Source organism: Diospyros lotus, chromosome 14 (genome assembly GCF_014633365.1).
Source record: "Diospyros lotus cultivar Yz01 chromosome 14, ASM1463336v1, whole genome shotgun sequence".
In the NCBI taxonomy this organism is placed as follows: domain Eukaryota; kingdom Viridiplantae; phylum Streptophyta; class Magnoliopsida; order Ericales; family Ebenaceae; genus Diospyros; species Diospyros lotus.
This window is the reverse complement of record NC_068351.1, coordinates 8183406-8198055: the sequence shown is the minus strand read 5'-3', so window position 1 is coordinate 8198055 and position 14650 is coordinate 8183406. Positions and strand designations below refer to the sequence as shown.

At 36.7% G+C, this 14650-nt stretch overlaps 1 protein-coding gene across 1 annotated transcript in view; it reads right to left on the bottom strand.

Annotated features, from left to right (window-relative positions):
- LOC127790812 (ferredoxin-dependent glutamate synthase, chloroplastic) overlaps positions 1-14650 on the bottom strand; it is a 76575-nt gene that overhangs the window by 22319 nt on the left and 39606 nt on the right. Inside the window, exons 11-17 of the mRNA XM_052320507.1 lie at positions 13000-13110; positions 12633-12848; positions 11499-11656; positions 5012-5141; positions 4406-4464; positions 4191-4296; positions 3150-3246 (exon numbers count right to left, since the gene is read on the bottom strand). Coding sequence (XP_052176467.1) covers positions 3150-3246; positions 4191-4296; positions 4406-4464; positions 5012-5141; positions 11499-11656; positions 12633-12848; positions 13000-13110 — 877 coding nt within the window. The remainder of the gene's footprint in view (positions 1-3149; positions 3247-4190; positions 4297-4405; positions 4465-5011; positions 5142-11498; positions 11657-12632; positions 12849-12999; positions 13111-14650) is intronic.

Genomic DNA, 14650 nt, shown 5'->3' with positions numbered 1-14650 from the left:
CACAAAAGGTGCAATTCCCCCTATCCAAACTAGAGTTACCCGCATTGTGCCGACTTGAATACAACTGGATGAGTGTTCTCTTCCTTTTCACTATTTATATCCATTAGTATGAAATTCCTTTCTGGCCAGAACTTGACAAGTTTGTACTCTTTTGTAATAAGAAAACAATAGATAATAACAGAGGATATTTTTTTCTTTTTTATTGATAGATAAATAACAAATCACCTAAAGGGTATGAATCCAAAAAACAAGAAAAAACAAAACAAAGGTAAAACAAAAAAGATAAACCTCAAAATGGCTCATCAAGAAATGAGCAAAAGAGATAAGAATTTTGGCCCTTAAGGGAAAAGGTCAACTCTTCAATGACCTCAAAGGCTCTCCTATTTCACTCTGGTGCATCACCAAGATAATAATAATAAATAAATAATAAAAGGAACCAGCAGCCACATGTATTGCTGAGCTCAAGAAAGAGGATGAGAATAGTTAATCACTTAATCCAACATTGAAGCTGGCATGATCCAGTGAACACCAAAATTGTGAAAGAAGCTCCAGATATCCCTAGAAAAGGAGCAATGTAATTGAAAATGACAGGTCAATTGACCTCCAAATAACTTTCCGAAGCAAAGAAAGATCTGTGACTGTGTGTTAGAACAATCTCACATAAAAGTAGCCATTCGGCAATGATCAGTAAACTCAGCTATCTTCATACTGCCTGCTCAGGAAAAAGTCCTGAAGTAACACAAAAAAAGCTGCCAATAAGTCAACCTTCGGAGGCAGAAATTCGCCCAAATGGTAGAGACCAAACACAACCTTTGGGACCAAGGTGGAAATACTCATTACCAATTCCTGGAAAAATTGGCCAGCCTAAACAGGTTCAAAATTAGGACACTCTATGACAGCCCCTCCTAGTGAGATTATAGTGGTCTATGACTCCTAGTTGTCCAACCAAAATCTAGTTTCTCCCCATTTCCTTCTCTAAGATCAGTAAAACTAAATAAGACATTTCAAACTTCAAAAATGACATAGGAGAAAGTTGTAAAGTCTAATATTTTGAGAACATCATTATCTTCAACTAGATAAATACTTACAAGTCCAAAATATTCCCATTGTGAAAGTTAACTTTGACTATAACACATTCTATAAAGAATGAGAATTTTATTCATCAAAAAGTCAAACCAATGTTCCTTGGTGCACTGGATTGTTTCAGAACAAGGAATAGAAATGGAATAATATTCACATGTTTCAAAATGGAAATGTGTTACGATAGGACTAGATTCATATGAATTACATTATTAAAATGCAAGACATACACAAAGGGAAACATGGTCTAGTTCCTCTTTAAACTAATCTTGGAAGAACACACTTCTAGAGGATGGTGGCCAATTTGTTTATGATTTCCATGCCAAATATCTACTCTCCCTTAGTTTTAGTGCATAATATTTGATTTTCCTTGCATAAGGAAAACTTTGAGGAAATAAATATGGAAAAGATTTCGGATTGTTTTCAAATGCTAAATTCACCATTTCTGAATTGGCACACTGAGGGCCTAGCAAAAAAAAAAGAGGCATATTGAATCAAACAGTTAAATATAGAAGTACTGGCGCCATATCCAACTCAATAGGTAACACCATTATCTTTACCAAGAACCTAAGTGACATGGGCTTAGTCTAGGTTTATGAGCTTAGTTTAGGTTTATGAAAAAACAACAGACTTTGTAGTTAGTCAATGAACAATTTCACTATGGAGGTAGCGATGGCAATGGGTACCGTACCTTGTGGGTACCCACCAAAACCTGACATGGAGGATTTAGGTATCAAAAAATACCAATGGGGATGGAATGGGTAAAGTATTTAAAATACTCACCAGCCACGGGTAGGGTGGTGGGGATAGGTTCCCCTACCCCTACCCTATCTTGATATAATATATATATATATATATATTATTTTATCTAATTATTGTTAAAGTGTTGTCATAAGAAGGTCAGTGAAAGCAATGCACTTAAGGGTCAATGAAGAATTAAATAGAAGTTTATATCACAATCTGTAATTAGTGATAGTTGGGGGTTTAAACTGTAAATATATTTATGTCTTCATGGGAATATCTACCCTACACTATAAATAGAGGGCAAGGAGTGTGTGTGCAGTAGATTTTTTCTCATTCTATGGTTTGCAAGTGCTAATTGTTTTTGACATAAACACTAGGCGCTGTTAGCTTTGTAATCTTGGGGGAAAATAATTGAGGCGCTAGAGAATAGAAGTTAGAGAAGGGCTACTGCTGTACTGATCGAATTCTTGTAAATAAAGATTGCTCTCGAAGGTGGTTTCAAAGCTGGATGTAGTGTCATTCACATGGCATGAACCAGGATAAAAACCGATGTTTCCTCATGTGGTTTGATTGTCTTTCTTGTTTTGTTTATACTTTTATTTCTGTTCTTTATTGACTGTTGTGTTGGTTGTATGTTGGCTGTATGTTGGCCGGGTGAGTTGGGAGTGATTGTGAGGGGTGTTTGATCGGTTTCTTAGAGGATTACAAGGTTGCCAGTGCTCCCAATTATAACAATTATATATTATAATTCCTATAATTAAAAAAATTCCAAAATCAGACATATTCTCACAAACTTGAAACCTAACCTAGTTATGATCTCTCTTGCCTCTCACCCTTGCCATTAACAAATGAAGGTGCTATTTTTTTATTACTGAATATATTGGAACAATTCAAAATATTGCATTGTTACTTTTTAGCTTTTTGCTTGCACTAATGTAAGATTCCTTTATTACCAAATTGTTGTGAAGTTATTTAAACTACGAATATAAATCCATCAGAATGATTTATGTTGGGCATATGGGTACCCATCAGGTACCCATTACCCTATGAGCATGGAGATGGGAGGGGGGGTTTAAAAAAATACCTTGAGAGTATGGGTAAGGGAGCAAGAATACACTTAGGCATGTGGTAGAGATTATTAGTCATGCATTAAATATTCTATGCAGCTCAACCTAGATAAATAACACCCTCATCCAATCAGTTTGTCCCACAATTTCATTCAAGTGTCAATGTCTAGAAAACATATGAAATTTAAACATAGATTTACTATATATAACCGACAAAGTTTGGAGAAAATATGAATATGCTTATTAACATAAGTTCACCTCCAGGCCTGAACTGTATAAACCCAAAATTTTCTAGCCTTTTAGCTGTATCCTCAGAGAAAGCCTTCACCCAAAATGATAAAGTCTCCCTTGCAAGCTGCACAGACGATAAAGATGTCACATTCCTAAAATTACTGAAGGTCTAAAAGATCCACAGTACAATAGCAGCATAATGAAATGCCATCAAAGTTATGACAGAGTAAGATTGCAATTCTGACATAGACGTCATCACCAAACTTTCTGGCAGCAAACTAAATATTTCTAGTAGCCTACTAATTTTAGCCATAAGGTTAAAAGTGCCAGTATATTGCAAGTCATAAAATATCCAAGCCAGTCTATGTATCCAGCATACTTTGTTGAGTTCCTTTGGAAGATCTCTGTATTTAATAAACAGAGCAATTGAAAAAGAAAACCTTCAATCCAAAGCTACAATGCAAGTAATCAAACTAACCACCAGGACAGACTCACTACACATTCAGCTATATGTCAATGGATAAGTCATCCCTTGTATACAAAGTTAGTTACATTTGCAGGTGATAAAGGAAGAACTTCAAAATTATTCAAATTTGAGTACTAATAGATTTCCATAATCAAAGATATAAATGATAAAAACACATGGAAGATCGATATTCTCGGTTCCTAGTTCACCAGTTAAATGGGAAAATTCTTCTACACTTTAGTCTCTGGTACAATACAATGGATCTAGATCTTTTCTACATTAATGCTTCAGTATAATTTCAGTTTTTAACAACATTTCATGTGACCACAAGAAACTAAGTCTATGTCCCCATTCAAGAGGTAAAATAAAAATGAACATAAAATGGAACAGATCCATTGAACATTTACAAGTGAAGCATTTTTTTGTACTCAGTCAAGTGCAAAACTAAAGATGATAAAGACTATAAACAAGAGATATACTCCAATCTGATCAAAAATGAAAAGTTTTTAGCACCAATACACCTTAAGTTTGTTAAATATGAAAGCAGATATGGAATATAACAAAGTCACAGACAAAGTTATCATTTTAGTTACAGTTCTTACCTCATCAAAAGTTAATCCACCAATACTAGATACACTTCCACAAAATGCAATATCAACAATGTCCTTTCCTAATCCATAAATTTCAAATATCTGTGCACCACAATAACTAAATTCAAAAAATATGTCAGTGAGCCCTGTCAATGGAGCCAAAAGAGAAATATTTAAGTTGCATGAGGTGGCTATTCAAAAATGAAAACAAGAATTGAGAGACATACCTGGAAAGCAATGAGATGCCCATTTTTGAGAGAATTTTTAGTAGACCGGATTTAACAGCCTGAAACATAGTTACAATCATTAATTACCTTCAACACGATGAGTGAATACCAACAAATGTTATCTAAGGCGAGCAGCCAGTAAAAATCCCTAATTACATACAGATTCTATCAAAAATGTAAAAAAAAAAAGCAGATAATTACATTTTTGGAAAAACAAATTAGAATCTTAAGTCATAGGCCAGTACAAAGAAAGATATTTATAAATTTTTCTGCTCCCACGCAAATGTCTTTGAAAAACTTAGTAATAACATCACTGTCCGGCTATCTATGAATTACAACTGGCAAAGTTTTTTTCATTCTTTAATGAAAGAAGTTTGACTAAAGAGGAGTATAGCACCCCAAAATATAGATAGGTAAGGCCCATCTTTTGGAAGCAAAAAAAAGAATCATCAAGTAAGCACCAAGTACATACCAAAAACCAGAACAATAATTCATTACAGGGAATCAATCTGTAAATATACCTAAATAGACACTATTAATGATGAAAAGAATGTCACAGTACTATATATAACACAACAACATTCCTTCCAGATCCAGTGCACAGACCTTGCAGAAGTTCTTCTGAGCCTGCTCGATTGTAACAGTGGGCATCTTCCCATTGCGCATCAAATTGACGGTTTTATTGCTCAAACGCCATTGTCTGCATGTTTCCAATGCCAAGTACGGACATACAGCACTGAAAGCAATTGCCAAAGAAAGTGAAGCACATACCAGGATGACAATGCTTAATGCAATTAATTTTGTTATGCAAAATTTTTCACCATTCTTACTGGTGCAAGAACCTAGCTGAAAGGACAAACACAGCTGAAAATGTAGGAAAAACAAAATCACATGATAACAACATATATAAGATCCTCTCCATTCAAAGTTCTAAACAAGCATGGAAGAGCAGAGGATTCAGAATCATTTATATTAGTTGGAATATGTTTCTGCCAGTATCGAAGCCAGGCACCGAATCCTTCAATTATAAGCACTTTGGATCTTAAACACAGACAAAGATGAAAAATGAAAGATCCAATTTAAGCATCATTTGTACATTTTTATTCCACCTTGTGAACCAGTGAGGACTATTGTGACAAGGGTAAGGGTATGAAACATGCGTCCAACACCAGAACCTAAATTAGACAATTGGATCCACACATTTCTAGTAAAATTTGAAGAAAAAGAAGCCCACATTTGCTGAGATGAGGATGATATAGAAATAATAATTTTTCATCTAAATTTCTTTTAGTTTATGTGGAAGTGTTAAATACTTGAGGCAGTTCAAGTTGTTTCAGTTGTTAGTTATATAGTTGTATGGTGTTGCCTTTCCTTTGTTTTATGCTGTTTGCTTTCCGTGTAGGTTGAGCTATTTATATAAATAGCTCAACTGTTTATTTTACATGATATGTAGTTCTCATTCTTGTGATCGGCTGTACAATATACATTTGTTTTTTCTCTCTACTCTCCTTGTTTGTTTCTGCTCCTTGTTCATTTCTACCCTATCTTAAAATCTCACATGGTATCAAACCCACACTAATGGCTTCCGATTGAATTGTTGGCTCCGCTTCTTCTCCTCCTCCTCCTTGTCAATCTAACTCAAGTCTTTAGTTACCTTACAATCTGATTTTTCTGCAGTTGCGAAGGCTTTTAGCTATATTCCTCTGAAATTGAACACGAGAAATAACATCTTTTGGAAGGCGCAAATTCTCGCCATTGTTTGCACCTTCGATCTTGTTTCGTTTTTGAACAAGACAACTCCTCCGAAGAATGTGACTGCTCCTGACGGTGAGACTGTGGTGACTCCGGAGTACATGAATTGGCTCCATTCTGATCAACTCTTGATCGGCTGGTTGTTTTCCACAATCAGTGAAGAGGTGCTCGCTCAGGTGATACACTTAGAATCATCAGCTGAGGTAAGGATTTTGTTGGAGAATTTATATGCTAGGCAGACACTAGCAAAATCTTTTCAACTTAAACAGAAATTACGTTCTATTAAGAAGGATAGTATGTCTATTAATGACTATGTTTTGAAGATCAAAATCATAGGCCACGCACTTGCAGCCATAGGAGAACCTGTAAATGAAAATGAATTACTGCTAGCCATTCTAAATGGTTTAGATCAGGATTATGAGACTGTTGTGAGTCTCATAACCTATCAAATGAACGACATAGACTTAGAGAAGGTCCAATATCTACTACTGATGCACGAACAACGATTGTTTGCTAAGAATCAGCCTCTAAGGACACTTAATTTTGATGTTTCTGCACCTTTGAGTGCGAATGTGGCGTCATACTATACTGCTCAGAGCAGTGGAGAATCTAGTAATAATAGAGGAGGATTTGTTAATTGAGGAGGTGGCACTGGTTTTAGAGGCGGTAGAGGTCGTGGCAGAAACTCCAACAGACGTGTCTACTGTCAATTGTGTGGCAAGGCTGGTCACTTTGCAGATCGATGCTACTACCGGTTTGATAAGAATTTTCAAAGAGTGACTGGTTATAATAATGGCAGATCTCAATGAGGTAACGGGAGTGTTCCTCAAGTGGATGCTCGTGCTTATGTTCCTCAATTGGATGCCTGTGCTTATGTGGCCTCCTTTAGTGACTCTAACGGAGCTTTCATGCCTGACTATGGTTCAACCTAGGGTTCCCACTATGGTAACCCTTCTAAATCTATTTTGCAGCCTTCTGACCAATTTACTTCACCATCATCTCTTCCAGACTAGTCCTGGTTCGTGGATTCCAATGCCACGAATCATATTACCTTGAGTCTGAACAATCTGTCGGTACACTCTCCATATTATGGTGGGGATACAGTTACTATAGGCAATGGTAAGCAATTACCTATAACACAAGTCGACACAGGTTCTTACAAACTTTACCTCACTCAAATTCTGTTTTGTGTGTTCCAAACATTCTTCATATTCCAAGTATGAAGAAAAATCTACTTATTGTGTCTCAGCTTACTCGAGAACATAATGTGATAACTGAATTTCACTCTAATGTTTGTTTTATCAAGGACAAAATTACCGAACGAGTGCTGCTCCAGGGACACCTTAAGGATGGGCTATATTGGCTGGAACCAGCTTCTAAGTCTGCTGTTGATAGCAAGTCTGCCCATACTCTAGCATGCATTTTAGTTCCTTTAGTGTCTTACCTTTCTTCTTGTACTAGTGATAATAATTGTACTAGTCAACAGTGTAATAGATAGTGCTCATTTAGTCATGAGATGTCTAAGTCTGTAACTGTGGCTCAGATTACACCCAGAATAGTTGTATGTAAATAATGGCATGATCACTTAGGTCATCCCTCTCTACATGTGTTACGTTTGGTGCTGAATAAAATTGGATTACCATATTCTATTATTGATTTGTCTTTTTGTGATGCTTGTAAAGTTGGAAAACTAAGTCAACTTTCATTTTCAAGGCATGATATCACAATTAAAGCACCTCTTGAACTGATCTATTCAAATCTTTGGGGTCTTGCCCCTGTATGGTCCACAGAGGGTTTTCGGTATTATGTTATATTTGTGGACGTTATACATGGTTCTATCCTCTTAGACTAAAATCCGATGCTTTGTCAGCATTCATGATATTCCACAAACTTGCTGAAATTCAATATAAAACAAAGCTTTGTGCGTTGCAAACTGATAATGGGGGGGGGGGGGGGGGGGGGGGGGGGGGTATTTTAGTCTTTTGTCCCTTATCTTCAATCTCATGGAATTCAATCTAGATTTACTTGTCCTCACACTCATCAACAGAATGGTGTGGTGGAAACGAAGCATCGACATATTGCTGAAATGGGCCTTACAATGTTGTCTTATGCTTATCTACCCTTAAAGTTTTGGGTTGAGTCTTTTCAGACAGCTGTGCATCTTATAAATTTGCTTCCCTCTTCATACAATATAGTTTCAAATTCCTTTTGAAAGATTATATAATAGCACCCCTAACTACAGCTTGTTGCAACCATTTGGTTGCACTTGCTTTCCTCTTTTACGACCCTATAACAAACATAAATTCGATCTCCATTCTACCAAATGTGTCTTTCTTGGCTACAGTCAAAACCAAGCTGGGTATCGGTGTCTCCATCCTTCAGGCAAAATTTATGTCTCTCCCAATGTTGAGTTTAATCCTTCTGAATTTCCATTTCTTCAGTTGTTTTCTACTTCCTCCTCTTCATCCTAAGTTCACGAGGTCATTCCACTGCCTTTCTTCATCCTATTGTCTCTTCTTCTTCGTCTTCTTTGTTTTGTCCTAGAGCAACTCAGTTCGTGTCCTTAGGATTCCCGAATTCTCCTTTTGTGCCATCTTGTTGCACATCTTTATCAGACACATCTCCTACCTCTGGCGTGCCTATGCCTATTGCTCAACCTGTTGCTTCTAAGCCCAAACCTGGTAAGCCTATCCCAGCACCCTCTATTCACCCTATGCTCACCAGAATTCAAGCCAAGTCTGTTGCCCTGTCTCCTCCACACGCCTTAGTGAGGTCTCTTAAACCTAGTTCAGTGAGTGAAGCTCTTTTAGATTCACGATGGGTTAAGGCTATGGTGGATGAGTATCGGGCCTGGAGAGGAATCATACCTGGGTGTTGGTACCTTTTTCCAGTGACATGAATCTGATTGGGAATAAGTGGATTTTCCGGATTAAGTATAATTCCGATGGGTCCATCCTTAAGTATAAGGCTCGGTTAGTGGCAAAGGGGTTTCTTCAAAACCCAGGAGTTGATTATGGTGACACGTTCAGCCCTGTGGTTAAGGCTCCCACTATTCACGTCTTGTTTTAATTGGTTGCTCAGTTTGGTTGGGAAATATAGCAAGTAGACGTGAATAATGCGTTTCTCAATGGTGATTGGAGTGAGACTGTGTATATGGTCCAGCCTGAGGGGTTTGTGAGTTCTCAGTTTCCTCAGCATGTTTGTTAGCTCATGAAATCACTTTATGGTCTAAAGCAGGCTCCTCAAGCCTGGTACACTAAGCTGAAATCAACAGTTCAGTGTTGGGGCTTTGTTCGATCAATGTCTGATGCCTCCTTGTTCATCAAACGAGTTGTTGATCATGTGTTGTTTGTATTGGTTTATGTTGATGACATCCTGATTACTGGCTCTAGTTCAGCCGCTTCGCATGCTTGTATAGCAGATCTTGGTCGTGTGTTTGCACTAAAGACTCTAGGAGCAGTGAATTATTTTTTGGGGTTTGAAGCATATAGAGATCACACTGGTCTTTATCTTAATCAATCCAAATACATCCGAGATTTGTTGAGTAAAGCATCAATGCAAGACTGTAAGCCCTGTAGTTCTCTTATGGCTGCTGGAACTTATTTGATTGATGATGGAGAACTGTTTTCTCAGCCTAGTTTGTATCGCACACTGATTAACTCACTACAATATCTCACCTACACTCGCCCTGATATTGCTTACACTATGAATAAGTTGAGCCAGTTTATGGCAACTCTTAAAATGCAACATTGGCTAGCGTGTAAGAGGTTGTTGAGGTATATTAAGGGCACGATTGGTCTGGGGTTAGTGTTTACTTCCTCACCAAAAGATCTCTCTTTAGTGGTCTACACTAATGCAGACCACGCTAGTTGCCGGTTACTCGTCGATCCACCAGTGGTTACTATGTCTACATTGGTCCAAACTTGATTGTGTGGGGATCTAAGAAGCAATCAGTTGTGGCTAGATCTGTTGGGGAGGCAGAGTACCACGCAATTGCCTTGGAAGTGACTAAGGTTTTATGGCTTAAGCAATTACTGGTGGAGTTGGGTTATCCATGTGTAAATACTCCCATTGTGTGGTGTGACAATCTAGCTGCCAAAAGCATGGCAGAAAATCCAGTGTATCATTCTCATACGAAACATATTGGTGTTGATGTTCATTTTGTGCATGAAAAAGTAGAAAATGGTGAGGTGGAAATCAGGTATGTTCCTACTGCTGAGCAAGTTGCTGATGTGTTTACTAAGGGGCTGTCCAGAGATCACTTTGAACTGCTATGCAAGAAGTTAGGCCTCACAAAGATACCAGGTTGCTTAGAAGTAAAGACAAGTGCAAGAATGTTAAAGGAATCGGAGCCTAAATTGAAGGGGAGTGTGGAAGTGTTAAATACTTGAGGCAGTTTAAGTTGTTTCAGTTGTTAGTTATATAGTTGTATGGTGTTGTCTTTCCTTTGTTTTAAGCTATTTGCTTTCCGTGTATGTTGAGCTATTTATATAAATAGCTCAATTGTTTAATTTTACATGATATGTAGTTTTCATTCCTGTAATCGGCTGTACAATATACATTTGTTTTCTCTCTCAACTCTCCTTGTTCGTTTTTGCTCCTTGTTCGTTTCTGCGCTATCTTAAAATCTCACAGTTCAAGCCACATTGCCGCTACCCATTAATATCACTTTATTTTTAAATATTATGATATGCACTTTATGTTTAATAATTCATGTGTCCCTGCACCCACATAAAACTATTTGGATACACATTCCAACATCCTAGAATGCCATGGCCCAAAACTACATCAATGGCTTATCAAAGAGGTTTTGAGTATATTACTTGATCCCATGAACCTAAGAGTCACCTTCAACTAGCATTTTCAGGCGATGACCTATGCCTTAGTATTGGAGCCAATCCATGACCATTACTAAGTGGATGCATAATGCCACTCATTGGAGCGTGACCACACATAGTGAGATTAGGGCCTGATATTTATTTGCTGTTGTTATTCATCAACAATCAATTGTTTTTCTATTCAAACAAGTAATGAAGTGGACATATATCCAGTCAAGAGAGTGCAGTATCCTTAGGGTTATAGAACATATGAGAAAACTAAAAATATATAAAGGTCAGAATAAAGGCTTGAACCAAGGAGTGAACAAAAAGCAAAAACAAAAGCAGGAAACAAAGATGACAACTTAAGAACTGAATATATTTTATCTTCAAAACAAATCTAAGATAAAGAGCAATGCACATAGAAAGAACAGGTAATTATCCAACACATACAACAAAAAGGACACATTTTTAACACTAATATAGAAGTTTGAAAGCATCATAATCATAGATAAGCATATAACCTTGCACCATATCCAATCAAACAAGCAAATTGATGAGTACTGAAGCACTGAGCAGTGTCTGCTATAATGGAAGCAGACATTCTCAAACCATTGTGAATCAAATGCTGGTGAACAGCACCTACAGCGAGGAGAATTGGAACAGCAGGCCGAGTAGGTTCCTGCACAAAAATAAGATTACAAATTATTCAATAACTACACCACTATATTAGAAAAGAAAATGTGAGAGAATATAAAAGGTACAAAGCTGAGTAGCACGAAATAAGAACACTATCAGCTTGGTCGCATTCGACAAACTACAAGAAGTTGAAAGTATAAACTTGGGAGATAACAACATTAAGGAATTGAACATTTTATGATAATACCCAACTAAGAAATATAACTTTGGTTCCAAGTGCCCAGGTTCAGCTATAACTGAAGTTGAATAAGACTTCTCAGTTCTCCCAAACTAATTGGCTATCCGCTACATGGATACATTTTTCTCATTCCACTCTATCAAGGGGTATGATTTGGTTAAACCACAAACTGTCTTACTTTGTCATCTCCAACTTACTTAAATTTTACCCTCCAACATGTCCTAGCCTCAATATGGACATTACTTCTTCTATTTAGAGCAACTATTGATGTATAAAAGTACATGCCTAGATTACTGAGGAAGTTACACAGATGCTCGAGACGAAATGTTTAAAGTGACAAATTCCAACATTTTATATAATCGTAAAATCCCTTAACAAAGATACAACGGCTTTACAAAAAATATGGTCATGGATAGAGATGATTTAATAGCTAGAACTCGTGAAGCCAACTCACCCAGTGGGATTAAGGCTTTTGTGATGATGATGGCGATGACTACTTTGTTAAAAGCCTTGACCTCATTTAGCATAGTTCTATCCTAGTAAAAAAATAAAAATAATTGAACCAAACCCTTCAATGAGGACTGAAGATCATGAAATGCAATTGCATTCCTGACATAGTTCATAAAGTTCATACAACATCAGAAACAACAAAAATTGGAATGCATATTGAGCTTACAGCTCCAATATTTACAAGAAACTGGATATTGCCAACAGAGTATGCACAAACTTCCCCATATTGAAAATATAGATTATGGCATGCAGAAGATAGAACGGTACTCACCAGCTCATCAGACCTGTCAGAGAGAATAAGCAATTGGGAACCGCTTCTTACAGCTTCATCTGCAGCTTCGCACAGATTATTTAGTGTCTTTTCCAAGGAACCCTCAATGCCCCTTCTTATATCAAAAAATGTTTTTATGACTTGGGGCTTTAGATAGGGATCTTTCAGCAACAACTCAAGTTCCCCTTCATTAAGTACAGGACTAGACAAGATAACCTGATACAAGTCACAAGTTATGAGCTACAAGAAAAAGAGGAAAGAAAGGGACTGGTTTGAAAGGATTTGAGACTATATAAAGCATAGATTACAAACTTGTCGGTGCACTGTAAATTATAGCAAGTTCGAACAAATCAAAATGTTAACAAACCTGAGAGGCATTCTCAGGTCCAACTTCTAATATATTCCTACGCTTCCCAATGTTGACTTCAAGAGACATTACTAAGCCCTCTCTTAGAGGATCAATAGCTGGATTAGTAACCTGGAAAATATACACAACACCATTAAGGAGATAAGATACAATAAAACAATGTTAAAAGCTAAGTTCATTGGAGAATTGACAATATCTGGTAGCAGATAAACTATAACTATAAGCAAGGAAAACTTTTCCTTAGAATGTCACTCAAATCATACACCATCAGTGGAGATATTCTTCTAGAAAACTAGATTCTTGGTGTAAACTATTTTGCTTTCACAAGTCAAAAAATAAATTTTTAGCTAGTTACTGTACATGATACAAAGCACTTAACTTTTCAGGAGACATTGTTCTCATAGCACCCTTCTGCAGAATATTTGCTACAGTACAGTGCTCTATTATGGTCCCTCCGAGCATCTTTCAGATTTTAAACAGCCCTATTTAGTCTTTACTTATTTAAACACAACTATTAAATACCATTTTCTGACATTTGCCACACAGACATGTTACACAAACATCTCATAGAAGGCCTATTAGTCAACCCCTAAAACTGAGGTAAGGAGGCACATTTTTCTATAACTTGTCCATTGGCTATAAGCATGTGTTTTTCAAGAAAATGCCCGGCACCTTAGTAGAGGTTTACTCACCTGGGTAGAAATAAGGATCAAAAAAACACCTCGATGTACCTTGTTCCTTAAACACAATTTTTATATTAATTATATAATCTAGATGTTCAGGCAGTTCTCTAAGTGTTGGGTCAACTTTTACATAGTAGTCCAGTGGCAATGCATTATGTGAAAGAGCAGGGGCAGACATAACATGTAATCCATAGGGTCAATTGACCCCCTCCCCCCCCCCCCCCCATTTTTTTTTTTACTTTATAATATATATGTCAAATTTAAGGTTAATTATAGTTTGACCCATCTAAAAAAATGAAAAGTTTTAACCCCACTCATTAAAAATTTACTAAAAGTAATTAAGGAAGAACATAATGCAATTAGTCCAATCCTCTGATTTTGTGTTTACTTTGTACTATGAAAAAAGTGAATTGAACAAATGAAAAGTCAAAGGCTTTGCAGAGGAAAGATCAAGATATTATTAAGACCATGGTAAGTTAAAAATGAGATGATTGTTAGTTGAGATTTATCCATTTTTGTGAGAAACATTAAATTACGGTTCCTAAAATGGATGATGTGAGTATTTCCTGAAAGATCAAGGTGCAAAGCTACAAATGTTACAATTTTACATCATTGACAAGTTGAATTGTGCAGTGTTATTATAGATAGGCAATTTCAGAAGCTTAATAATTGTTTTGATGGATCAACACTGAGTTTCTCCTTTGTGAGGCCAAGTGATTCATTCTCAGCTTTTGATAAGCAGAAGTTGATTCTTCTTGCTCAATTTTATCCTCTTGACTTTTTAGCAGTGGAATTTCTTATGCTTGACAATCAATTTGAAACATATATTTGAAATGTGCTCAAGTCTTGATTTTCCAGATATAATTGGGATTGGTGCACTTGCTAAGAAGTCATTTTTTTTTTTCAGACAAGGATTGCTGCACTGGCTGAGAATTTTTTTTTTTTTATAGATGAGAACCCAAAGCCAC